This window comes from Lynx canadensis, chromosome C1 (assembly GCF_007474595.2).
Source record: "Lynx canadensis isolate LIC74 chromosome C1, mLynCan4.pri.v2, whole genome shotgun sequence".
Lineage (NCBI taxonomy): Eukaryota > Metazoa > Chordata > Mammalia > Carnivora > Felidae > Lynx > Lynx canadensis.
In genome coordinates this window covers 149,272,787-149,300,469 of record NC_044310.1, presented here as the reverse complement: position 1 = coordinate 149,300,469, position 27,683 = coordinate 149,272,787, and the positions used below count along the sequence as shown (strand labels likewise).

The window sequence follows — 27,683 nt, the reverse complement described above, 5'->3', positions numbered from 1 at the left end:
ACATCTAGTGACCACAGAGGGTAGCCAAAGGGCAGAGAAGCAGCTGAGGCTGCCCAGCTGTTTTTTTCTGCTGCATATCCATCAGCATGGGCAACAGACAGGAAATTCATTCATCAAGACTCTGGGTCATAATACTCTTGATGAGGAAATTATTTGTAAGCCTGAAGTCCTTTTGTGTTTCTGACAAAAGTCATTAGCTGAAAGTGTTGATTGAGGGTGTCCCCCACCCCTACCACCTAGTAAAGAAAGAAGGCTCAATTCACACAACCTTGTGAAGTTCCTGGCAGGACCGAGTGTTAGGAACTAAGACAACCATAATATAAAGCAATCGTTAAGGTTAATAATAGTTGTAAACTAGATACAGATGAATGCATTTACTTCAGTTGAGACATTTACCCAACTTAACACTTTTGTGTCCGGGGCCTCATGCTGTATAAAAGAATGATAAAATGGCTATTATTTTTAAAGTATGCCTACCATGTATCAAGTACCTCACAACAGCCCTGTGCGCATTATTAGCCCCTGTAGTGGGTAGAATGTGGCCGTAGCAGAAGATATGTCTACCCAGAACCTGTGAATGTGATCTTGTTTAGAAAAGAGATTTGCAGAGAAATTAAGGATCTTGAGACGATCATCCTGGACTATTTGGGTGGGCCCTAAATCCAATTATAATTGTCCTTATAAGAAGAGGAGATGATTCAGACCGAAGAGAACACTAAGTAGGACCTGGGTCAGGTACATTCACCACTCTGCTGCCTGACCAGACACGTCATGTAAGTAATTCAAGTTGAAATAATACTATTAGAGCAACAATAATTCAGTACAAAGGTGAATCCCATGCCGGAATCAGACTGCTTGGATTTGAGGCCAACTTTTCCACTTAATAACTATGAGACCACGGGCAAGTTATTTAACCTCTCTCTGTGCAGCGTTTGTTTTTGGTTTGGTTTTTTCTTTTGCATAATGGGGAGAATTCAAGAGGAGCCTAAGGAAATATGACAACAGGTGTAATGTGGTTTCCTGTATTGGATTCTTGAATTAAAAAAAGGACACTGGGGCGCCTGGGTGGCGCAGTCGGTTAAGCGTCCGACTTCAGCCAGGTCACGATCTCGCGGTCCGTGAGTTCGAGCCCCGCGTCAGGCTCTGGGCTGATGGCTCGGAGCCTGGAGCCTGTTTCCGATTCTGTGTCTCCCTCTCTCTCTGCCCCTCCCCTGTTCATGCTCTGTCTCTCTCTGTCCCAAAAATAAATAAAAAAAACGTTGAAAAAAAAAAATTAAAATAAAAAAAAAAAAATAAAAATAAAAAATAAAAAAAGGACATTAAGTAAAACCTGAGGAAATCTGAATAAAGTATGGACTTTAGATGATAATAATGTATCAATATGGGTTTATTACTGTAACAAATATACCATACTAATCTAAGATGTACTGATAAGGAATAATAGAGATGCCTGGGTGTGAGATCTATGGGAACCCTCTGTACTAATTAATCTAAAACTGTTCTAAAATATCAAATTAAATTATTGTTTATTTTTATTTTTAATTTTTTAATGTTTATTTTTGAGAGAGAGAGAAAGAGAGAGATAGAGCACAGTGGGGGAGGGGCAGAGAGAGAGGGAGACCTAGAATCCGAATCAGGCTCCAGGCTCTGACCTGTCAGCACAGAGCCCAATGCAGGGCTCGAACTCATGGCAAGATCTCACTCATGTGAGATCATGACCTAAGCTGAAGTTGGACATTTAACTGACTGAGCCACCCAGGTGCCCCTAAATATTGTGTTTTAAAAGGGTAGAATATTAGTACCTTACCTAACAGTGTGAAAAAAGATTTAGAACTGTGCCTGGTACATTGTAAGGGCGATTGTTTGGTATTGTTGTTTTAAGATTACTATCAAGACCAAGGTAATTTGTTTTTCATGTTCCATGGAACAGGTTAAATGATTTCTTTCTAAAGTAAGATGATGCTATATTGTTAGAGTGGGGTTGTCTGAAAATGTTATTGTAACTTTAGTTTTGTCTCACTCCAAAGCTAGATTCAGCCACATAAAATCGGTGAACGTTCTCTTTCTTATATCTCAGTATTTCTTGGTTTTTGGATGTTCAAACTGATTTCTGACAACCTTCCTACTATCTGCATGTAGTTCAAATGAATAATCCAGCTTGCTTATCTGAGACCAAGAAAAAAAAAATACTTGCAAATATAAGCTTTGAAACATGGTCCTTATGTGTTAAAAAAAAAAATAAGTTATTGGCTTCCATGTTTTAAAAGCACCTATATCCCATTTTACCCTTTTCTTGGAAAATTAAGCAGAGTGAATTACAGTGACTCCTCTTTTGCTATTTTGACACCTCACAACATAGACAAATAACTCATTTCTTATATATTCACTTAGGCTCTTATCTCAATGAAGGAACAACATTTTTATTGTTAAAGAATGACACACAAGTGACCACTGTTAGAAATGAGTCTTGTTAGCAGAATGATGATATCAAGGAGGGACATCCAGATCTAAGCAGATCTTTCCGACCTTGCCTGAAGCCTTACATCCTAAGGGCCTGAGACAGAAAAAAACAACAGGAACAACAACAACAACAAAATGTTGCACAATCTCTTGCCTGAAAGCGATGCTTCCTACCCAAAGAACTCTTCTAGACCTGCAGTCAAGACAAGGCTGATGGGTACACCAATGAGAGTTTGAGGACGGGCTGCTGTACTAACAAGAAATAAGCAAAGGGCGGACACAAGCAGCAGTGGGGTCCTCTGTGTCATAGGGAAGTAACGTGCAGTGTCTCACAAGGGAGACAAGACTAAGTCGTTCAGTACAAAAAGCCCAATGATATCTGGGCTTTTTATTTTTTTATTTTTTATTTATTTATTTTTTAATTTTTTTTTTCAACGTTTATTTATTTTTGGGACAGAGAGAGACAGAGCATGAACGGGGGAGGGGCAGAGAGAGAGGGAGACACAGAATCGGAAACAGGCTCCAGGCTCCGAGCCATCAGCCCAGAGCCTGATGCGGGGCTCGAACTCACGGACTGTGAGATCGTGACCTGGCCGAAGTTGGACGCTTAACCGACTGCGCCACCCAGGCGCCCCTATCTGGGCTTTTTAAATAACCAAGGTCAAGGCCTGGGTTTGAGTTTAGAGATTTGAGTCAGCACTATCCCAAGTCCCTTATCTGAACTATCATCTAAATGGACTTGCCCTTTGGACTTCTCTGAGAAAGAGAATTTTTTTTTCAGGAAAACCCATCTTGAAAGATCTTTGAATTAGATAATGCCTTCAAAATACAACAGGAAACAAATTCAGACCTGGATTTTCTTGGGAAATCTGGCTACAATTTTTAAATTTGATTCTGGATCTCCTTGACAGTAGCCTAGGTAAATATTCATAAAACTTTCAATATCTCTATTCTTCTTCTGAAACTATTAGATGGAAATGTATCTAGGGATGCTAATAAATACATGAAGAAAAAAGACTTTCCTTAAGCAAATATTTGTTGTTTAATTGTTTGTTTAATTGTTAAACAAAGGTAAGCTATTTTCTTCACTGTGGGGCTTCTTAAAGTGTTTAATAGGTTAATGAGCATTGTGATTTCTGATATGGGCGATTTGATCATCTGTATTAACTAAACTATAGGAGCATTTCATCATAACGGCAAGGATTAACAGCTCTCTTGAGAACAGACTTCAGGAGACAATATTGATACATTATTATCTAAAGTCATACTTTATTCAGTGTTCTTCCTCCAGTGACACACAACAAAATAAATCATTCTATTGGTTGACCTAACATTTAAATCCTGTCTTCCTAATCCTTGATTGCCTAAAGTTTAGACCCCAAACCATTTCGAAATTAATTTACACTGTGCAACAAATATCCAATAATCCACCAAGGTCTGGATGAGACCAGAGCCAACAACTGCATTTTCCATGCATTTGAGCTATTAATGCTCCAGATATCCTAATTCTATCAATGTATAGGAATATTTGCCAAAAAAAACCAAGAAACAAAAAACAAAAAAGCAAACTCTCTCCAAACATACGCAACGAACACAAATTTTCTTCTATCAAAAACTTTCACTATATGTGTTTTGGTTGGAATTTTAACACTTTGAACTCCTTGATATGAAGAAAATTATTCACCACCTAAAAAAATGTTGAAACTACTGTTGAGCCCTCCACTGCACTAGGCGTCAGCTGAAACCCTGGTGCACGCTCTTGGGCTACCTGGCCTAGAGAAGGGACTCTCTGCCAGTACAGCTGCACCCAGAGGAGCTCTGAGACAACAGGTTGTAGGACAGGCAGGCAGTTTTCACACTTCCTCAAAGTCCCTCACATCTGACAGCTCCTTGGAGGCACATTTTGTCTGAAAGCAATCAAGCCCAACAACATTTAGATACATTGTTTCTGCTGTATAAAAATCCGCCTTACCATCTTTAATACATGCCAGCTGAATTTTGCTTTTCTTCTTTCTCCCCTTCCAATTACTGAGACATCATCAGGCTAACGAGATTTTGGAATAATTGTTAGAATAATTTATTGGGTATTAAACTTACTGGTAGAATTCAGTGAGTGGGTATCAGCAACAATCAGAAAAGTCCGTAAAATGGCAGTTGAAAGTAATAAACCTTCTATAGAACTCCTCAAGGATATTCCTTAAACGTAATTGCTGGTGATCATTTCTCCCAGTTTTTTAGAAAATAAAAACCTTGGGGCGCCTGGGTGGTTCAGTTGGTTGGGTGTCCGACTTAGGCTCGGGTCATGATCTCACAGCTCGGGAGTTCGAGCCCTGAGTCGGGCTCTGTGCTGACAGCTCAGAGCCTGGAGCCTGCTTCGGATTCTGTCTCCCTCTCTCTCTGCCCCTAACCCACTAGAATTCTGTCTCTGTCTCTCTCAAAAAAAAAAAAAAAAAAAAAAAAAAAAAAAAAACAACAACAACAACATTAAAACAAAAACAAAAACAAAACCTTGGGGTGCCTGAGTGGCTCAGTTGGTTAAGTACCAGACTCTTTTTTTTTTTTAAGTTATGTTTTATTTGAGAGAGAAAGAGACAGTGTGAGTGGGGGAGGGGCAGAGAGAGGGAGAGAGAGAATCCCAAGCAGGCTCCATGCTGCCAGCACAAAGCTGGGCTTGACCTCATGAAACTGTGACATCATGAACTGAGCCAAAACCAAGAGTTGGACACTTACCTGACTGAGCCATGCAGGTGCCCCAAGTGTCTGACTCTTGATGTCAACTCAGGGTCTTGAGTTCAAGCCTTGCATTGGGCTCTGCACTGGACGTGAAGCCTACTTTAATAATAATAATAATAATAATAATAATAATAAGTAAAAACCATCTCTACTGTTGCAGCTAATAGATTGCATCTTTTTTTTAAGTTAATTTATTTATTTTGAGATAGAGAGCATGAGCAGGGGTGGGGCAGAGAGAGAGAGAGAGAGAGAGAGAATCCCAAACAGGTTCCACACTCACTGTCAGCACAAAGCCTGATGCAGGACTCAAACTCACCAACTGTGAGATCATGACCTGAGCCGAAACCAAGAGTTGGATGCTTAACTAACTGAGCCACCTAGGTGCCCCTAAATTGCATCTTTAAGGAAAAAAGTCTGAAATCCTTCCACTTTGCAAGATCTTGTTTTAATTAAAAATGCCCAGCTCACCTGCCCTCTCACAGTGGCCTAATGAGAAATGCATTTTTAAAAATCTGTTAGGGAAGACTCTTGGTATTGAAACTCACCCCAATCATCTACCTGTGCAGCTAGAGAGGACTGTGGGGCCATGGGGATTTTCCAGGTTTTCTTTTGCTCCCCAAATGCCAAGTCATGAAGAATTCAAGAACAGAGACATCAGCTAATCAGACTTTCAGTGGACTAAAAGAATATTAACAACACAAGTATGTTGACAGTCTCACCATGGAGCACCTGCCTGCATAGTTCTGACCCTGCCTGTTCTGCCAAGAACACGTTTTGCACAGTTATGATTCCACGTGACTCCACAGGTTATCAGAGCCAACTAGAACTGACCATGACTCTTACTGTGGGCTGACATTATCCAATGTCTCTATGACATGTCTGGAAAAACCTGTTGGTGATGGTGGGGTTATCAAGTGGAGACCTCCATTATTCTTGGAGTCTTCCTTGAGCCCTTGATTTCTCTCCTTCCCTACAAAAGGTCCATTTGTAAATCCTGTCTATTTTGGAAGTATGTCCAGAATCTAACCACTTCTTTCTACCTTCCTTGTCTGAGCTTTCAACATCTCTGGTCACAACTACTAAAATAGCCTCTGAGGGGCGCCTGGGTGGCGCAGTCGGTTAAGCGTCCGACTTCAGCCAGGTCACGATCTCGCGGTCCGTGAGTTCGAGCCCCGCGTCAGGCTCCGGGCTGACTGCTCGGAGCCTGGAGCCTGTTTCCGATTCTGTGTCTCCCTCTCTCTCTGCCCCTCCCCCGTTCATGCTCTGTCTCTCTCTGTCCCAAAAATAAATAAACGTTGAAAAAATAAATAAATAAATAAATAAAATAGCCTCTGATAGGTCTCCCTGCTTCCATCTTTGTTTGATCAGAGTGATCCCTTCAAAACATTGAAACATTAGCTACACCATGTCCCACCAAAACCCCATAAAAATTTTCTTTCTCTCTCAGAATACAAATCCAGAGTCCTGCCCATGGCCAACAAGACTCTCCTAATGAGCTCCCTACTTCCCCTTGCCTCTCTGGCCTGTCCCCTATTACCTCCTCATGGTCATTCACTCTGTCCAACCCAATTTCACCAGCCACCTTGTCTATTCCCAAATAGTGCTGCCTAAAACCTTATACTTGATCTTCCTCCAGAGAGCCATGTGTCTCCCTCCTTGACTTCCAGGGTATTGTTTAATGCCACCTTATCAGAAGCTTTTCTGGCTACCCCACCTTGGCCATTTTCTGACCTCTTACTATCCTTTACTTTTCTTAGCATGTGTCACTGCCTGACATCTTTATTTGTTTGTGGGTTTATTGTCCATCTCTTCGAGGAATGTAAGCTCCATAAGGGAGAGACTTTGTCAGTTTTAATCAATGTTGTATTCCCAGAACAGTGCTTGGGACATAGTAGGATCTCAACAGGTATCTGCTAATTGAGTGAGTGAATGAATGAATGAATGAATGAATCAAAACCAGTTTTTACCAGTAATGCTGCTGCCCATTGCAGCCCCATATATAAGTGATGGTGCTCATCAGAAAAAAAAAAATATTTGCTTAAAACCAAAGAATCCTAACCTCTGGATAGACCACTTGAATTATCTTTTAAAAAGAAAAGAAAAAAAATATTTAATGGTTTTGCAAGCTGTGAATGAGTAAATCACTTTGCAATGGACGTCTTACCATGGCATACCGTTCACTTCATAGATAGGAAAATAGGGGCACAAAGAGAGAGTCTAGTTCTGAGTCAAGTCAGAATAAACTCAGATTCACTGATATTTCATGAAAAATCTTGTCTTTGGAATTTTTTCCACAAACTAAAGTACAGAAGGAGCTAGTTCTTTTAGAATTCAAAATAATTTCGCAAACCTGAAGTGAATACGCTTCTCAAGCAGGCCTAACATGTAAGATTTACATCAGATTTGCCAAGTAAGAACTATCTTCTTTTAACTAAGTGTGACTGAGTACTGAACTCCAAAATTGGGTGGAGGGGACTGCATGTGGACGACCAGGAGGAGTTAATTCTGAGTCATTTCCTGGCCACAGGACATGCCTGTGACCTCCCTCTTCTGGACTCGATGCCAGGCCTGGCTCCCAAGTGGTGTCTCCTTCCCCTGAAGGGCCGGGCAGCATGCTTTGTTTCATTTGTTTTTAAGTGATTTTGTAGCAGACTTCAATCAGAGGAGGAATAAAAACATGATTGTGTGATCCAGGACCACATTTCTGTTTCATTTTTGGTGGTGAATGACCCACAAGATGAACAACAAAACAAACCAAAAGGAAGACAGCTGGATACAGAGCTAGAGCTGGAGACAGAGTCTGGAGATTGAGAGGCAGACATGCTTAAAGATTCCTTGGAGGATTTAATTTCTTGCTGACAGCTGCTTGACAATTCTATGAACATCTTTTATCTATCAGGAGGCAGTTTCCCTACTGACGCTAAGCTCAGGTTGGAGGGAGCGTTCTGTCTCCAGGGCTCTGCTGCCTGAGCAGGTCAGTGACACTGGGCAGGTTACAGAGCTTCTCATGCCTCAGTTTCCTCACTTGGTAAATGGAAATAAAATAGTCCCTACTTCATAGGGGAACTGTGAGAATGAAATAAGGCAATATTAACAAAATGTTTAACAGTGCCTGGCAAATGGGAAGAACTCAATAAAGCTAACTACAGTAAACATGAATCCTGAGTGAAATCAGAGGAAGTTTTGGCATGAAAGGAATGAAGGTTCAGTCTAGGTGCCACATTGTACAGGTGTCTGGGAGTAGCTGGGGGCTGCAGGTGGCTCCAAGTGCAGACAGGGAAGCCGGATTACCATGAGGAAGCATTTCTGGTGAACTGCCTAAGGAGATATCATGAAGGAAGGGAGTGGATTCTCCAAGTCTTGCATAGTTTATCATGGGTTTGTTTGGCTTCTTTCTTTTCTTTTCTTTCTTTCTTTCTTTCTTTCTTTCTTTCTTTCTTTCTTTCTTTCTTTCCTTTTCTTCCTTCCTTCCTTTCTTGCTTTCTTGCTCATTTTAACTAGATAGACACTTCCATACCTAATTTATTTCCAATTTTGCATTCCTTTTCTTGAAGACGGCACCCCAAATCATATAATGTTTGGGCCCTTCACAATACAGATTTATCCCAGAATGGTATAATTGAATCTTCACCATAATCTTGAAAAGTGGATATTATCACTATTTCACAGACTGGAAACTAAAGTGCTCAGAGATCAATCCCCAAGGATATACAGTAGGACTTGGCAGGGCTGCTGTTTGAACCCAGGTCTCTACACAAAAAATGTAAATTCTTCCCACTGCACCCGACTTCCTCCCATCATGGGTGTCATGTAGACTTTACAAAGGAAGCTCCAGACTCAAACAGAGCCTATGTTCGTAGCAGGATTATTCACAATAGCCAAAAGGTGGAAGCAACTCAAATGGCCACCGACAGACGAGGAGATAAACAAAATGTGCTTTATCCATGCAGTGGAATACTATTTCTGAAAAAGGAGTGATATTCTAAAACATCTACAATGTGGGTGAGCCAACATTATGCTAAGTGAAATAAGTCACATATAAGAGACTTTAAAAAAAATTTTTTTAACGTTTATTTATTTTTGAGACAGAGAGAGACAGAGCATGAATGGGGAAGGGTCAGAGAGAGGAAGACATAGAATCTGAAGCAGGCTCCAGGCTCTGAGCTGTCAGCACAGAGCCTGACGCGGGTCTCGAACTCACGGACCACGAGATCATGACCTGAGCCGAAGTCAGCCGCTTAACCAACTGAGCCACCCAGGCGCCCCAAGAGACTTTATTGTATGATTCTACTTATGTGAATTCCCTAGAATAGTCTAATTCATAGAGATAGAAAGAATGAGTTGTGGTTGACGGGGGCCAAGGACACAGCAAGTTATTGTTTAGTGGGTACGAAGTTTTGGTTTGGGATGATAAAAATTCTGGAGATGGATACTGGTGAAAGTCACAACAATGTGAACGTAGTTAATGCCAATGAATTATACAGTTAAGAATGGTTACGGTGATAAATTTTATGTTATGTATATTTTACCACAAGAGAAAAAGTAAACTCCAGACTAGAATGTAAGACCTAGGCCACAAAAAATTTCACTAGCACTTAATATACTGTGGGCATTATTCACTAAGATGACAGGAAACTATTCCATATCCTTCTTTAAAAGAATTTTTCTGAAAGTCTTGAATATGAGACAAACGTATCCACTTCCAGATTCTGCACTCCCTGAATTACACACATCCACAAGTCAGCCATAGCGTGCCGCAGAAGGCCTACCCTGCAGTGTGTCACATACATAAATGCATCAGGGTCAGACCCTAAGACAAAGCATCCATTTCCACTGTCTTCTTTCTTCTGTCTTCTACTCACTGTGAAACATTTTCTTAGAAAGACAACTACAGGTGGACTTGTCACTGGTACTTGAAATAAAGCAGGTAGTACATCCCAAGAGCTAGCAGTCCTCACTAAGGTCCCCGGAGTTTGAATTGGATGCCACCCAGGCTTACTCAGGAGTGTTTTGAGGTGCCTGGAGGCTGGCCCACCTGAGCCCTAGATTGTCATTCTCTAATATGGATGACTGGCTGTGTCTGGAGAGACCCAAGCCAATTATAGTGAGTCAGATGGGTTCACATGGCTTCCTGAAGTTAGGGCTCTGCTGAACTCAGCCCATTTCTGAATCTCAGAAGGAAAGGCTAGTTGAAGGGCAGAGTGTAAGAGCTGAGCTGTGTTACTTCCCCTGCCCCCCTGGCTCAGATCCTTTGAAGAAGGTCAGACCCTCAGAGTGAGAGCCCCAGGCAGGACTCTGAGCAATCAGGACAGTATAATTCTGTCCAAATTTTACATGATGTGACAGGATCTCTTGATTTTAAAGAATATACAGACTCCTTGGACACCCTACAAGTGATGGGAATTGGTTGTAAGAATACACAGTGCCCTAAAAGAGACAGGATCTTGTGAAACCCAGGAAGACCAAGCCTCAGAGACATTTGATCTGGACGGGCATGTGGGATCCATAGCAATTCTCAGCCTGTGCCATGCTTCCTCCTTGACAGAGTGAGTTTGCGGACCTGACTCTAGTGTCCTCTTCATGTGGTACAGGGACCCTTCTCTGCTGCTTTCACTCTGATACTCTCAACCCCCCACTTCATCTTCTGCTCATTATGGCTTTCCTCTACCTCGGGCTTCTTCCTCTTTTACCTTCTTGTAGCTGCCAGTTCCTTTAGACATTGATTCACTCCTGAAGCATCATTTTCCCTCTAACCGGATATCTTCTCCCTGCTAGCTTCAGCTTCAGCCTCAGTGCCAAATCCTTGATTTTTTAGTCTCTGCTTTCTAGTTCAAATTCCATATATAAAGGAACAGAAGTAATTAATCTGAGTGGCTTGGCTAAGGGGACACTGTTTTCATTTAGGATACCTCATGGGGTGCTGGTTAGCTCATGGAACAATGAGGGCCACTTCCATCTATAGGGGGGTACAGAGGGCAGGTACTTTCCAGGAGAAGGCACCAGGCACCACATCTTCAGGAAGCAAGAATGTTTTCTCTATGCCTTATAGCCTGTTACAAATTATCTAGAGTGGTGCCCAGGTGAAAACAGAGTGGATGGATGTTTTCTTGTAGTATTGTTCTGCTTTATATTTTCTCTAAAGTATTTTTTCCACCCTGCCTTTTAAGCTTTCTGTCAACTTTCATCACCACCCAAGCAGGGGACACCTTTTCCCTCTCCTAATTATATTATGCAGTTTCCAAAACGCATTCATTCATTTACTTATCAATTTACTCAATATCCATAGAGTACCTGCTTTATAACAGGTAAAATTCTTGACAATGAAGATATAAAATTCATTCATTTACTTGATAAATATTAACTGACTACCTACAAAGTACTAGGCATTATGCTGTTTGCTGGGAATATAAAGATTAAGACACAGTCCCTGTCTGATATGGAGGAAGAATTCAATAAATACTTGTTGAATAAGCAAGTGCCTTAAAGGAGCTCCCAGCCTAGTGGGCACGAGAGGCAAGTATTAGGCAATTACAAGCAGAGTGAACAGGGCTGTCCTAGAGAAAGTCTGCACACAGAGGTCTGGAGAGACCATGAAGGTCCTCCTGTGGGTACTAATGTCTGCGCTGAGACCTGGCAGCGAGCTGAGGTAGCCAGTGAGAGGAATGAGATGAAGGCAGGGGCCTCCACGCAGCACAAAGGAATGTGCAAAGGCTTGGAAGTAGGGGAGGGAATTAACATTGAGGGGTTGCAATCGGAGACAGGATAGATAAAGCAGTGCAATTATGACTTTAAGAACTGGGATGGAAGTCTATACATGGGATGGTACAGGGTCCTCAATTTAAGCACAGGGTGGAACTCAGTGTCTGGAATTTCCCCAGGACCTTGCTGCGGCTGCCCGCATCCAGTTAGCAGAGGGGCATGAAGATGGCCTGGACCTGGTGTAAGCCACTCTCACTCATATTCCATTGGCATGAATTAGTCACTGGAATTCTCTTAACTGCAAGACAGGCTGGCAGAGGTAGATTTTTGGTGGTGGCTAGATCCTTAGAGAAAACTTTCTAGGGAGTGGTCACATCCAGGGTTGTGCAGGTATCCTTGATCCCAGCTCGTCCAAAGTACCTGATGGTGGTTGCCAGGGAGGTCAGTGGGTACACAGACAGCTCAATGACTGGGGCGGCACTGGTCAGTCCAAGGTATTTTAGGCAGTCTTTTGGGGTGTAAGATTATCTTTCAAAATGAGATTTGACAGGGGCACCTGGGTGGCTCAGTCGGTTACGGGTTCGACTGGTTCAGGTCATGATCTCGAGGTCCATGAGTTTGAGCCCTGCATCGGGCTCTGCGCTGACAGCTCAAAGCCTGAAGCCTGCTTCAGATTCTGTCTCCCTCTCTCTGCCCCTCCTCCTCTCATACTCTGTCTCTCTCTCTCTCTCTCTCTCTCTCTCTCAAAAAACGTTAAAAAAATTTTTTTAAAAATGAGATTTGACAATTGCATGTTTAGTCTATAGGAAAAGGTGGATTTCAAGTAGAAAATTGTCAAGAACTGTGAAGGACTTGAGATTTTCCTTGCAAGCTAACAAGTTAGCTTATCACAGATCCATGGGTGCTGACAGACACATGAGGTGCCTAGGTCAGAGATAATGGACTATGTTATTCACAGCAATAGCAATGGCCAGAGGAACAGCACTTTCTTTTTACCAGTTCCCCAAGGCCAATTCCCAGGAGGTGACACAAAGGGGAAGAAGTGGCACCTGCTCATGTGAATGCCTGTGTTACAAGAGAGGAGCCCCAAGCTTAGGGAAACCGAATCCTTTATAATGGGCAATAAGCATGCTTGCTCCTATTCTGAGGGTGACTCATCTCTGTCTTCCAAAGCTGGAAGCAATTTGCTCTTTGTCCTACAGACAGACAGTATCTCTACCTTCAAAGGCTATTCACTTTGCAAACACCCTTGAAAAGAATCCAGAACAAAAGCAGTCAGTGCCTCTGCTTGCAAGATATACACAAATGTGGGAGATACTTGGAGAATGGTCTTCCAGGAAAGAAGTTCCTGTTTAGCTAGAGGAGTATTTTTTAGATAGCAGCTTCCTTTACTGGATCCTTCTGCTCCAGACCCCTAGCTATTTGCAGGCCCCAGGGTTTAGTTCTCAGAGCTCTTCCTTATCTACCTTCCCTTGCTTGGGATCTAATTCAGCTTGGATTTAATCCATGTTGATGGTCTCAAATTTACAGTTCACACTTCAAAACCACCCCCACTCCCAGACTCAGATACCAAGGTACCTTTGTGGCGTCTTCACTTGGTTATCTTCTAGAGGTCTCAAGCATAACGTATTTTTTAGTTCCATCCTCCATCATGTGAAACCTGATCTTTACCCAGGGTAACCCTTCTTAGGAAAGAGTATTATATATTCAGTTGCTCAGGCCAAAAATCTCTCTTCCATATGCACACCAATATTCCATAAGCCTTATTCTGTTTTCAAATTATAACCTGTATCTGCCTACCACTGTCCTCCTATATCATCAACACCCTAGTTTCAATCATTTTGTCTCTGTCCTCAACAATTGCCATAAATTTCTAATCAGCCTCTTGTCTTCTAATCTTCCCCCATACATTATGACCTCCATGGCAGCCAGAGTAATTCTTTTTAAATGCAAATCAAATAATATTATTCTGCTTTCGACCTTCCAATGACCTTGCAAACACATTTAGAATAAAGTTCAAGGTCGAGACTACATGCACTCTGGCCTCTGCCTCTAAATCTGACCTCATTTCCTATGCTTCTTGTCCGTTTTTGTTCTCACTGTCTTTGACAATGCTGAGCACGAGGCTGTCTCAAGGCGTTTGCATTTGGTTGCCGAAGTCAGTTAGGGCTCTGTCAGATGTCAGCTGAGCAGAAAACTCTTCCCTGATTATCCTAAATAAAATAACATACCCTCTCTACCCCTCTTTCCTTTTACCCAGCTTTGTCATTTTTATTCAACTTCATTATTGCCTGATTTTAAGAAGCAGCTTAGACTATATGCTTCATGAGTCAAGAACTTGCTTTTGTTCACTGACATATCCTCTGCTCCTAGAACAATATCTGGCACAGAGTAGATGTTCAATAAATATTTGCTGAAGGAATGAATGAATGAATGAATGACTGCTAATACTAAGTACAAATATGGAGACAATATCAAGGACACAGATATTTTGTGCCTCAAATATTTCTTCTTCAAGCTTTTATAAATCGACTGATTTTGTACAACTGTATTTTTCTCCCAAAAGGTATATCTTTCAGCTTTTTAATAATTCTAGTTTCTCTCTACAGGATTCTTGCCATGTTCTTTCATGTTCTTGTGTATGATGGAGTTCAAAATTGAACACAGCCTTCCGAGAAGAACCTGAGCAGTCTATAATTAGCTTTTCCTCTCTCCACAGAATTCGCATGCTTGTCTAGAAATACACCTTTAAAGGATAATCTCCCAGGACATAGGCCCAGCCACAAAGAAGCCTGTCCAAGGTCAGAGAGTTTAGAGAGTAACAAAGCGAATATTTGATTCTTACCGGTTTTCAATTTTTACAAATCCCCAAACACTCTCCTGAATACATTGGGAAAATAGGCAATCAACCACATGAATTTAGCCATAGATTGTATATATTTTAAATTGGTCACTCTTTCTTTTAACAAGTAAATACCTGCTATGGGCCAAGTGGCGAGTTAGAGGCTAGGACAGAAAGAAGAGCCGTTGGTCCCTATCCAAAGGGATGCTGAATCCTAGGCACCACCATTTCTGTGTCCATTGCTGTTGTTGTGAAATTATCTACTCTGGATCTAATTTCATTTTCATATATTATATTTATTTCCAATAACACTTTTTAATTGAGAATTCTATGCTGAGGGGGCTCCTGGGTGGTTCAGTTGTTTAAGTGTCTGGCTGTTGATACCAGCTCAGGTCATGACCTCACAGTTTGTGTTTGAGCCCCGTGTCAGGCCCTGTGCTGACAGCATGGAGCCTGCTTGGGATTCCCTCTCTCTCTTCTCTCTCTGCCAATCCCCTACTTGTGCCCTCTCTCTTTCAAAATAAATAAACTTAAAAAAAAGAATTCTATACTCATGAAAAAATATCTTTCATCCAATATGAAAAACAAAGGAGCAGTGTTTTGCTTTCCCTAGTCTGCCTTCTAGTTTGACTGTGAAATGAATTTTATTTTTCAGAGTTCATTTCAATTTTCTGCAAAGGATTTAACAATGGAATACAAAAATCTCAGGTATCTGCCTTTAGCTTATTTTTAAAACCCTTCTTACATAGAAGTTATAGCCTTGTATTTTATGTATCACCTTTACTGTTGCCATTAAATTAAAACTATTTTAGGAAAAACTTTAGATTCTAGTTCCATTGCTCTTTTGACATTTCATTGATTACTATTTCACTAAAGATATTAACTTTCTCTAGGGTGCAGAGAGACTAAGAGAATTTATACAAAAATTTCTACTGAATGAATTTCCCCACCTTCTTGGTGATTGTACGTACACCTGCCTTCCTTATAAGGAGAACAAGGAAGTAAATCATGTTGAAGTTGCTTTTAAACACAGCTTTCCTTCTTTACCTGTCCAGGTAGCCTGTTTTCATTTCAGTCTTAATGAAAACTTTTAAATTTACATCTCAAGTTTCTTTTCAAAGCAGCGTAAGTAGTATTTAAAATTTTACACCTCAAGAAAAGAAAGACTTTAACGATGTTCAGCTTTGGTCTTGTAATGTTGAAGGTAATTCATTTTTTAATCTGTCTGCACAGCGAGAACTGAAACGAATGGGGATTGAACTGCTTTGCCTGTTCTTTCTATTTCTAGGAAGGAACGATCACGTACAAGGTAAGACCTAAGCTCTCCGATATATTTCTTTCACGGTATGCTTGACAAACCTGTCATTTGGTTCAGAAACTAGATCTGAAGTCATTTTTTATTTGATCTGTTCGTTTGCTCGTTGCCATTGAAGGAACACTAACAAATTACAGGCGGAGGCAGGGCTGTTCCCACAGCAAATGCTCTAGGCTTCAGGTAAATAAATACAAAGGTTGCGTGGGCATCTTAATGAGGAGAATTAAACAGCTTTTCTACACAATAGGGCTCCTTAATACCTTCGTGACAACCATCTTGGTAACTTTTCTAGCTATTCTATTGTACAAGGTCTTCCGCTTAAGAGTAATAATCTTGAAAAGGAAGACCTTATTTTAAGAATAAAAAAATAACACATTTAAGAGAGAAGCATTTTTTAATGGTTGCAAATAATTTCTAAAAATTAAAGTGTATGATAGTGAATGAGGCTAATAAATTGAATGATTCTAAGTTTGTGAAAGCTGAGATAGTTTTATATTTCAAGAAAAAAAAGAATGATCATTTTGGCTAAAAAGACATAAGTGTTCTCAATGTGACGGATGTAAAATATGAACTTTTAACGAGCTGCCAAAATTTCAAGGACTGATCTTTGAAGACTAAAATTGACTTTGATGTTGTTTCATTCATGTATTTTAAGAGCCATACTTCTTTCTCGTAAGTGGAGTGACCGAAAGTGTGCTGAATCCCTTGTGTCTTGCTGGGTTTAAACACAGGTGGCTGTGCTATGGGAGGTGCAGAAACCTGTGAAGACTGCTTACTCATTGGACCTCAGTGTGCCTGGTGTTCTCAGGAGGTAAAACAAATGACCTCATCGTGTTTATAAAAACTGCAGTTATACTTCCTGCGGATTCCATCGATGATTATTCTGATAGTTTTCTGCTTTCTGTGGGGTATAGGAGCGAAACAAATCAGGAAAGAAAAATGTAAGCATTAGTAGATCACAGTGTGATTCACGTGATTACTCTCAGAAACAATTTGTGGAAGTAGTGAATGTCAAATCATTGTGAAAAATACCTAACTCGGGATCTTTTATTAACCTGATCCTTCCTTTTATTTTAAAGTCGCTTCTAACCGGTTACATGTCAAATGCCAAGGCTCTGAGTAATCAGAGATCACGGAGAGGATATTTTCTAAAGTTAAACATACATTTAACTTCAATAGCATAGTTGCACTCTGTCTAAGGATCCATTTGGAGCCACCGCCGGGTTCTAAGAGATGTCTTCCAGGTTTGGGGCAAATTTTAGTATTCAGACAACATCCAGTTCTTTTAAAAATTAAGCTTTCATGAGCTTGGTGACTCTGTACCACACTGATGACAAAGCCCGAAACAGACATTCCTTATCTGATCAAATGGAAAACTATGTAAAAGTAGTATAAGGGGGTGGGGGCACATGTAACAAGGAATCCTAAGTCGCTGCCTCCTGTGACACCTTAGAGCCATCTGTAAATGATTCCTGAGCTGTCTTAACTCTTCCTGGATTTAAAACAATTCTCTACTGAATCTCACAAAAAGAATCTGAACACAAATCAAAGCATACAAACGCCAAGTTCAGCAAGAACTGAGTAGTATGCTCAAAGGGGAACAAACCTGAGTGCCTGGCTCAGGAGTAGGCTATAATTACTAAATCTCAAATTCCAAGTTGAGTGTATACCATGGAGGAAAGCCTCACAGACACAGAGCACAAACACAGCTCACTCCCCCACTACTGTTCTGACTGATGGGACATACATACACATGTGAGGGAGTTATGCTTTTTGTAAACTCATATATCAAAAGCAATTTTGAGAATATACAAAGAGGAAAACCCACATTTTTTTATGTTGACTCTCTGAGGAAGATGGTGTTAATTTCATGCCAGAGACCCACAACGACAAATCAGTCTAACAATACGCCTACCTGTAGATTTTTATTTAAATGTATTATTTTAGCACTCATTAGAGGGGGTTTCTTAAGTCACTCCTGAATAGCTTTACTTGTGCATGACACTTGTTAGTCACATTATTGTCAATTTTCAAAGGCAGAGTATTCTGAACACACTCTAACAGGAGAAGTAGTTACATCAGTTGAGACAACTGAAGCAAACAGTACACGAGGCTTCTGTTTAGAGTAGATTGGAAAAAAAAGTAGGTTCTATGGTTAACACCACCTCTGACACTTTGGCCAACACTGTGGTTACAGGTGGTGGCAGCGATATTGTGTTGAGAAGCGTTCTGAGGCCTTGTCAAGCCACTGTTTGCCTTGGATATAGCATGGGAAGTTATAGCGTTTGCTATGCTTAGTCTAGGGCCTCAAATATGTACCAGGCCTCACTGACAAATAATGAATTCTAAAAAATCAATTTCAGAAGAAATGTAACCTTTCTAGTTGGTGAAATAGCTAGAGTGGCTTAGAATTCTAAGAGATGAGGAAAACCCTATGAGCCTTGGTTTGCTTCTTTCCAAGCATGACAGTCCATGAGCCTCAAATTTGACGTTGCCTAGAACTTTAGTAGCTCTAGAGCAGCTGTGCTGTGGGGTAAGACAGGTAATTATCTCTCAACTCCATCTGGGTCAATGTTGCAAGGTTGTTTCTAGCCTGGAAACATCATCTCACTGCCTCCTGTTACCAAGTGGATCAGAAGGGGCCTGGGAAACTCCTGAGTCCTACACAAAAAAGTAGTCTTTTACACCATATTCTCTTTGCTTCCCTTCTCCACTTCCAAATCTTGGGGAAAAGTTCCAAAAGACCTTGAACTGGAATACTTTCAGACACTGAGTTTACAGTCCCCAACAGGTCAACTTTAGTGAAGTAAGGCCTCAATAGAGAGGTAATGAATGTATCCACAAGTTAAGCCAGAACAGAGAGCTAGATGGGGAGATGTCACAATCTTTGCCCTTTCAGAACCCACAGGAAAGGCTTTCTTTGTCGTCAGATTTGATAACAGACACACGGAGAGCTAAGACATTCCAGGAGCCTACAGGTCAATCCAAGCAGATATTTTCATGGAATGATATGAACTTTATCGACCAACTGTTTCAAGGATCTGGTGGTCATGGCACAGAGCTTTAAAGAAGTGAGCATTAAGAACAAAATAGCAACACAAACAAATAAACAACTGGTAGGGGAATTCAACTGGGTATAATTAAAAGGAGAATCCAATTTTACTCAGAATTTCACTGGCAGAATTCTCTGGTTATTCTGCTATAACTTAATTTTAGGCCTACAATTAACATCAGGCACATGGGGATATGATATACTGAGTATGGCAAGCTGCCTAACTAGCAAAACAAGCAAAAAAAAATTTTGTCTTATAAAGAAATGGAGATTTGTCTTATTTTTCTCTTTATTGTTTTTTTTTCTTGTTTTAGAATTTTACCCATCCATCTGGAATTGGAGAAAGGTGTGATACCCCAGCAACTCTTTTAGCTAAAGGATGTCAACTAACCTTCATCGAAAACCCTGTCTCCCAAATAGAAATACTTACAAATAAGCCTCTCAGTGTAGGCAGACAGAAAAATAGTTCTGACATTGTTCAGATTGCACCTCAAAGCTTGACTCTTAAATTGAGACCAGGTATGTTGTGATTTACACGAGCACTGGCTCATGTAAATAAATCTACCGTCACATATGGTAATACCATTATTAAGCTAATAGATCTGGTACCATGTTACATATCATGATTATTATGAGTCAGAGTTCCCATTCTTAAGGAAATAGAGAATCTCTGGCCTAACACTCTTCTTCATTCACATTGGTCACTCACACTCCAAATGCATCACTAAAATAAGCTTATCTAATAGTAAGCATTTGAATTGCTCAAATGTTGTTAGGGCCTACCTCACATTTCTTCAAGAACTGTAATGTAGCTTTAAACACCTCTTTATTTTCTTCTCCCTGGCTAAAACCACATACAAAAAATTCAGCTTATCTTCCATCTAAATGGATGCTAGTTCTCCCAAGGAGATATAAAATATCCTAACTTTTACCTCCTTTAGTAGCTCTAAACTCACTGCTGAAAGATTTTTCATGGGCTCATTCACTTGTAAACTTGACCAGGTAGTTTATGAAATCCTCAGTATCTTCAGCAAGTTCTTATTGGTATGAAGTAGCCAGTTGGCCCAGTAAATGGCTATTCACAAGTAAGTCTCAATGTATTTTTCATCTAAACATTTATTTATTTTTGAGAGACAGAGTGAGACAGAGCACGACTGTGGGAGGGAGAGTACACAGAGAGAGGGTGGGTACACAGAATCCAAAGCAGGCTCCAGGCTCTGAGCTATCAGCACAGACCCTGATGTGGGGCTTGAACTCACGGACTGTGAGATCATGACCCCAGCTGAGGTCGGACGCCCAACCGACTGAGCCACCCAAGTGCCCCAGTCTCAATGTATTTTTAAGGATTTTCTTTTCTTACATGGGCTTTGCAGGTAGTGAACAGACCCTGCAAGTGCAAGTCCGCCAGACAGAGGACTACCCAGTGGACTTGTATTACCTCATGGACCTCTCAGCCTCCATGGATGATGACCTCAACACAATCAAAGAGTTGGGCTCCCTGCTTTCCAAGGAGATGTCTAAATTAACCAGCAACTTTAGACTGGGCTTTGGCTCTTTTGTGGAAAAACCCGTCTCCCCTTTTATGAAAACAACACCAGAAGAAATCGCCAACCCTTGCAGGTAAGTAAATGATTCTCTGGCATCTTTGAACACTGATTTTCTGTAGAGATGGCCCTGCTCTGAGTGGCACTTGCCAGGAGCTTGCTAACTCCCTGGCATTTCCCTCCTGCCAGGTTGGATCTTGGCAGCTCTCTCAGTTGTCCAGGCATTTTGGAACCAAGGTGACCTCATCTTAATACCTGGTTCTGGCCTTGGGTTCTTTCAGCATCCTCACATCTGTCTTCCTGTGTAGAATCTTTTTTCAGGAGTGGCAAATTTGGCTTTGTGTTCTGCAGACAGGGGAAGTGACTCTTTCGCTATAGGTTTCAATGGCCTGTGTCCATCTACAACCTCTCAGAGACCTTCTATTCCCAAAGGCCGCCTCTTTCTGAGGCTGTTTGACAGTAACCCATACTTTCTCAGAGTATTTTTCTCCATGACCATGATTTCTGCCAAAATAACAATTTATACAGTTCCCTCTGACATACTTTGGGAAATGTGGATTTCTCTTATCGCTTGGCTTTCTCCTATTATTTCCAGCCTTCTCTGCTACCCAATTCAGTAGGAAAATAAGCATTATGGACTCTATTGTAACCTGCTACTGTCAGCTATTAAAACCATGTGTTATCCAGGTGATGGTCAAGGGAAAGTGGCTTTGTGATGGCATACGTGTACAGTCAATGACATGTTCAAAATCAAATGATTCAACATCCTTCTATTAAAAAGAGCTACCATTTGCTGTGTGCCAGACACTGTGCTACAGGTTGTACACACATGACCTCATTCAATCTTCATAATAACAGCAGTTCAAAGCAGGTTTTATCATCCTTCTACTCAGAGGAAGTAACAGAGGCTCTGAGAGGTTAGTAATTTTCCCAAGGCCACATGACTAACCAGTGATCTGTACCAAAATCTGGGTTGGTCTAAAACCAAGCCCCTTACTATTATGAATCCAGTATATATGCAACGGCTTTCCAAAAGTATATTGACTTTTAATACTTTTATACACCCAAGGCATCAATCTCTAAAAGACAAGCACCTTTATAATATCATTTAAAAACTTTTCAGTGTGGTTCCCAACTAGAATCTGACATAGACAAAGATAATTTGACCATGAAAGGAACTCATCACTGATTGTAGCTGTTAGGAATTGTGTTTGGTTGCAAGCACCAGAGATAGTAGCTTAAAAAGGGAAGGTTTTTGGTTTTTGTTTTCTTTTTCACATGAAGGGAGTCTAGAAAAAGGCAATTCAAGGCTGGTATGGCAGCTCCACACATCAGGGATCTGGGCCTTATCTGCTTTTCGCTCTCCCATCATTGACTCTTGGATTTTATCTTCAAGGCCCAAGGAGTTTTCAGGGATGCAACTCATTACTTCTTCATTCCAGGCAGTAAAGAAAGAGGAAAAGAGGGGCAGATCAATAAAAGGCACTGCCTTTCTCCCCACCTTTTATTTCGAGGTATCATTGACACGCACCAAGATGCCATACATCAGAAATGTTCAGTTTGATGAGTTTTGACAATTGAATATACCAATGTAATTACCACATAAAACATGATGTAGAACATTTCCATCACCTCAGAAAGTTTCTTTGTGCCACATTATAGTCGGTTCTATTCTCCTAGAGGTAACTGCTTTCTGATTTCCATAATTTAGATTGGTTTTGCCTATTCCTGGATTTCATATAAATGAAATAATATAGTATACACCTTTTGTTTCTGGCTTCTTTTATTCAATATAATGTTTCTGAGACTCATCCATGATTTTATGTTGATCAGTAGCTTGTTCCTTTCGGTTTTAAGTAATAGTCCGTTGTATGGATTTACTACACTTTGTTCATTCATTCTTTCATTGATGGATATTTGGATTGTTTCCCATTTTTTGCCTATCATGAAAAATGCTGCCATGATTGCTTGCCACTAAATCTTTGTGTGTATGTATGTTTTTATTCCTCTTGGATAGATACCTAGAATTGGAGTTACTAAATTGTATGATAAGTGTAGTTTTAATTTTTAAATAAACTATCAGATTGTTTTCCAAAGTAGATTTGCCATTTTGCATTTCCATCAGCAGTGTGTTCCAATCATTCCAAATCCTTGATAACACTTAGTATTGTCAGTCTTTCCAGTTTTAGCCATTCTGATAGCAATGTATATTATTGTAGTTTTGATTTGCATTCCCCTAATAACAAATGATGTTGAGCATCTTTTCATGGTTTTCCTTCCATTCTCATATCTTATTTTGTGAAGTATTTTTTCAAGTTTTTTGCCCATTTTTAAAAATTGGATTCTTTTCAATATTATGTTATATAATTTCCTTGTATATCCTGGATAAAAGTTCTTTGTCAAATATATGGATATAAGTTCTTTGTCAAATATGTTTCACAAATATTTCTTCCCTGTTTGTGGGTTGTATTTTTATTTTTCTAGCAATGCCTTTGGTCAAGCAAAAGTTTCTAATTTTGTGGGAGTTCCATTTTTCAATTTTTAAATTTGTGGCTAGTGTGTTTTTTTGTCCTAAAAAAAATCTTTACCTTAGCAAATATCCCAAATATTCTTCCTATTTTTCTTCTAGAAACTTTATGGTTGAAGCTTTTGCATTTAGGTCTATGACCTCAAATTGGTTTTTGTATTTAGAATGAGGAAAAGGCTTAGGTTCATCTTTTGTTTTCATGCAAATACCCAATTGCTCCAGCACTATTTGTTAAGCAAGACTTTCCTTTCCCCATTGAATTACCTTTATATCTTTGTTAATAAGTAATTGACTATATATGTATGAATGTAATTCTGGACACTCCATTCTGTTCCCCTGATCCATTGAATACACCCATGTAACCACCAATGCCTTACAGTCTTTATTACTACAACTTTATAAACAGTCTTAAAATCAGGAGCGTAAATTCTCCAACTTTGTTCCTCTTTTGTTTTGCTATTCTAGATCCTTTGCATTTCCACAGAAATTTTAGAATCACATTGTAGATTTCTTCAGAAAATATGCTGAGATTTTGATTGGAATTGCATTGAAATGATAAGTCAATTCAAGGAGAATGGACATCTTAAAAATACTGAATGTTCCAATCATTGCATATGACATATATTTTCATTCATTTAGGTCTTGTTTACTTTCTTTCAGCAATGGTTTGTCATTTTCAGGGTAGATATCCTATACATCCTTTTTTTGATTTATTCCTAGGGTTGTTTGTTTTTTTTTTTTTTTAATTCTGTTGCTAAAGGTATTTTCTACTTGTTTGTTGATAACATATAGAAATGGAATTATTTTGCATATTCACATTGCATTCTGCAGCCTTGATAAATTTTTCTCATTGGTTCCAGTCTAGTTTTTTATAGATTTCTTAGAATTTTTTATGTACATGATTGTGTCATTTATAACAACCTCTTCCTCTTCCAATACTTATGCCTCTTCTTTCTTTTTCTTGCCTTGTTGTACTGCTTAGGGTCATTAATACGATTTTAAATAGAAGTGGAGAATGATGTTACTTAACTTGCTTGTGATCTTAGGAGGGAATCTTCAATGTTTCACTATTGGTTATATTATCAGCTACTGTTTTTTGTTTTGTTTTGTTTTGTTTTTATTCCTTTATCAGATCAAGAAAGTTCTTTTCTATTCCTTATTTGGTAAATTTTTAAAAAATCATAAATGGATGATGAATTTTATTTCCTTGATTTAAGGAGTTTTGCCACAAATTTTCCCCAATTCCTTATACTTTCATCTCATTGGCCAGGACTTGTTACATAGCCATGGCTAGTTGCAAAGGAAGTGTATTGCTACCCCAAATGAAGCCAGATTTCTGGTAGTAGAGAAGAATAGCAGTTCTGGCAAGACTCAACAAAGAGCTTTCTAGAGAATAGATTTATGCTGCATATTAAATAGTAAGGTATGATTACTATTATCAATTGTTTGATTCACTTGTGAAGGGAAGTGAACTTGGTTCTAACAGCCTCCCAAAGCATTTCTGATGCTCTGGCCCTCATATATATATATATTTAATAGAGAATGTTGTATTTGTTTAAAATGTGTATTTATTTATTTATTTTTAATTTGTATTTATTTAGATCTCTGGTATGTTAAGCTTTGGTAGAAAGTCTAGTAGTGCAGTTTCATCTAGGATTACAAAGTCCAACCTCTGCCCCAGGGGCTTAGTCAAAATCATTCTTTCTGTCACAGGCCAGATAAGAGGTAGTAACATCAAGTACAATAATGACCATGGGAACCAATGAGTAAGGACTGTTACCAGAGAAAACAATTAAAATTAACAAACCAATGGCTCAGCTAAGTTGGCAGCCCATCATCTAACAATAAGACCCTGTCCTTAATCAGGTTCCTAGAAAAAAGGAAGCAGTTTGGCTTTTTATAGCTCTGACTGCATTTCATTCATGCATTCATTTATTCATTAATTCATTCAACAAAAATTTACTCTGCTCCAACTACATAACAAGCCTTGTGCCAGGCATGGAGATATCTGGAAGAAAAAGACTTACACTCAGTCCTCAAAAAGCTGAAATTCTTTGAGGAGCAGGCACACAGTATTAGCATGGTCATTAAAAGGATGGGCTTTGCCATCAGCCCTGCATTAGGTTCAGATTTGTCTACTCACTTGTAACATCAACTTAAGTGAACATTTTCACCCTTAAAGCTTCAGTTTGGATTAACCATACCGATCACACAGAGTGGTTGTAAAGACTGGGTGAGGTAATGAAGCATTTGGTACCGGCCTTGACCTTGAAGTTCTCTGTAAGTGGTAGTTACTACCAACATCAACAGAGTGAAGTTAGGGGGAGAGCAGAGCATTGCACAAGCTGTGGTGAATGGAGTCCCAAAGGAGAATCATCCATTTGATCTCTCGAAAAGTCAATATTTTCCAAAGGTGTTTCTTTTATTCTTGTTTGCAAAATTTGCCATTAGTTAAAATTATAAATAATGAGTTATTTCCTGCAGTATTATATTTTTTCCTTGCCTTTCACATCCCTAATTCTCCCAGTTTCTCTGTCCAGATACCACCCCCAGACATATACTCACCAAGAACTCAAATACCAAACATAATAGTCAATCCTTTGATCAATCCAAACCTCATAATTAAGGAATAAAATGTTCTTTGGTAGGAAGGCAATAAGAGGAAAGAGTGAGGAGTTCTTCAGACCTGGGTTTAAATCCTAACCTTGGACAAACAACTTACTCTCTTTTAGTAGGTCTCTTCCCATATAAATGAGGATAATAATATTCATGTCCTAGGGTAATCATGACAATTGAATGAGGTCAGAATATAACAAACATTCAAAACAAGTATTAATTTTCTTTCTCTCATCCATACTTAGTATTTCTAGTTATTTTTAAGTAGAGTCCTCACAATTTTAGACCTCAGGACTTTCTTATATTTTCAAAAATTAAGACCCCATAAAGCTTTAGTTATGTGGGTTGTATCTATCAAAATTCAGCATCTTAGAAAATAAAACTGAGAAATTTTTTAAATGATTATTTATTGATTCATTTCATAATTCCAATAAGAAACATGCCGTACATTATTATAAAATCACATCTTTATAAAAAAAATTTATATTTTTCATAACAAGACAAAAATCAGCAAGAAGAGTGGCACCGTTTTACATTTTTACAAACCTCTTAAAATATCTGGTTTGATAGAAAACAACTGGATTCTCATGTCTTCTTCAGCATTTAATCTGTTGCAATATTTTGTTTTGGTTGAATTCCATGAAGAAAGTCAAATCTCGCATAGATTTATAGTCGGAAAAGAGAGAAGCATTTAATAGCTTTTTACGATGTCTGTGGACATTCTTCTTTGATACTACATTCAAACTGGACAAGAGGTAAAAGTTAGTTTCAAGTGGAGTCTGAAACAATATCAACGAACTTTGCGTAAAGCCGTTGTTCTGTCTTGCACTTTGAATGGCTGTTTTACCCATGTATGTGATTTTGTAATATACTTCGGTAATTTGGAAAATATTTTTTTCAGTGAATTATGTAGATCTTCCAAGTTTCCTAACACAGTATTGAAAAAAGTCACATTTGTTAATATCACCACAAATCTCATCAGAGAAGTCTTCAAGTCCTGAGAAGCTATTAATCTCATGGGTAGCAGATTAAAATTTTCCAGAATTCTAATTTTCTAGTTACCTCAAATTTTATCATTGGCAACAAATACTGACAGCTGTTTTCCCTGAAGGACAGGTTTTCCTCATGTTTAAGAACATATCTGCCACATACCCAAGTTGGAATAATAGTTTGTCTGGCACACATTCTTTCAGGTAAAAATCTTCTATAAAAAAAGGGCCAGTTAAGTTCAAACAACTGCAGACATTTTTTGTCACTGTGAACATTGTGCTTCCGTGTGCTGCAGAAATGTTGTATGCATATGTCCCATGTGGTTACACAGAAACACTTTATTTATTATTTATTATTTTTTTTATTTTTTAAGTAGGCTCCATACCTAACGTGGGACTCAAACTGATGACCCCTAGATCAAGAGTTGCATGCTCTACAAACTGAGCCAGGCAGGCGCCCCAGAAATATATTTTTTTAAAAAACACGTGTTCAGGGGCGCCTGGGTGGCTCAGTCGGTTGAGCATCCGACTTCGACTCAGGTCATGATCTCGCGGTCCGTGGGTTTGAGCCCCGCGTCCGGCTCTGTGCTGACAGCTTAGAGCCTGGAGCCTGTTTCAGATTCTGTGTCTCCCTCTTTCTCTGACCCTCCCCTGTTCATGCTCTCTCTCTGTCTCAAAAATAAATAAATGTTAAAATTAAAAAATAAATAAATAAAAAAAATAAAAATAAATAAAAACACGTGTTCAAGGGTGTAGACTCAATAAAACGAATAACTTTTACTGCTTTATCAAAGATAGCCAAGTAAAACTAGCAACTTTATTATGATGATAAATGCTTGCCAGTAAAAATCATAAGAACCACTACTAGCCAGGTTTGAGCCATTGCCTTGATCTCCAGCACCAGCT

The 27,683-nt window shown here is 39.5% G+C and overlaps 1 protein-coding gene across 2 annotated transcripts in view; it reads left to right on the top strand.

Moving 5' to 3' along the window:
* The first annotated feature begins 15,720 nt into the window (after positions 1-15,720).
* Positions 15,721-27,683, top strand: part of ITGB6 (integrin subunit beta 6) — a 78,167-nt gene continuing 66,204 nt past the window's right edge. Inside the window, exons 1-5 of one of the 2 annotated variants that reach the window (XM_030324396.2) lie at positions 15,721-15,859; positions 15,968-16,043; positions 16,781-16,860; positions 19,416-19,620; positions 20,475-20,721. In XM_030324396.2, coding sequence (XP_030180256.1) covers positions 15,815-15,859; positions 15,968-16,043; positions 16,781-16,860; positions 19,416-19,620; positions 20,475-20,721 — 653 coding nt within the window. In that variant the 5' untranslated portion in view covers positions 15,721-15,814. Of the gene's footprint in view, positions 15,860-15,967; positions 16,044-16,780; positions 16,861-19,415; positions 19,621-20,474; positions 20,722-27,683 lie in introns of those variants that run through there. The other variant, XM_030324398.1, reaches the window with a different exon arrangement.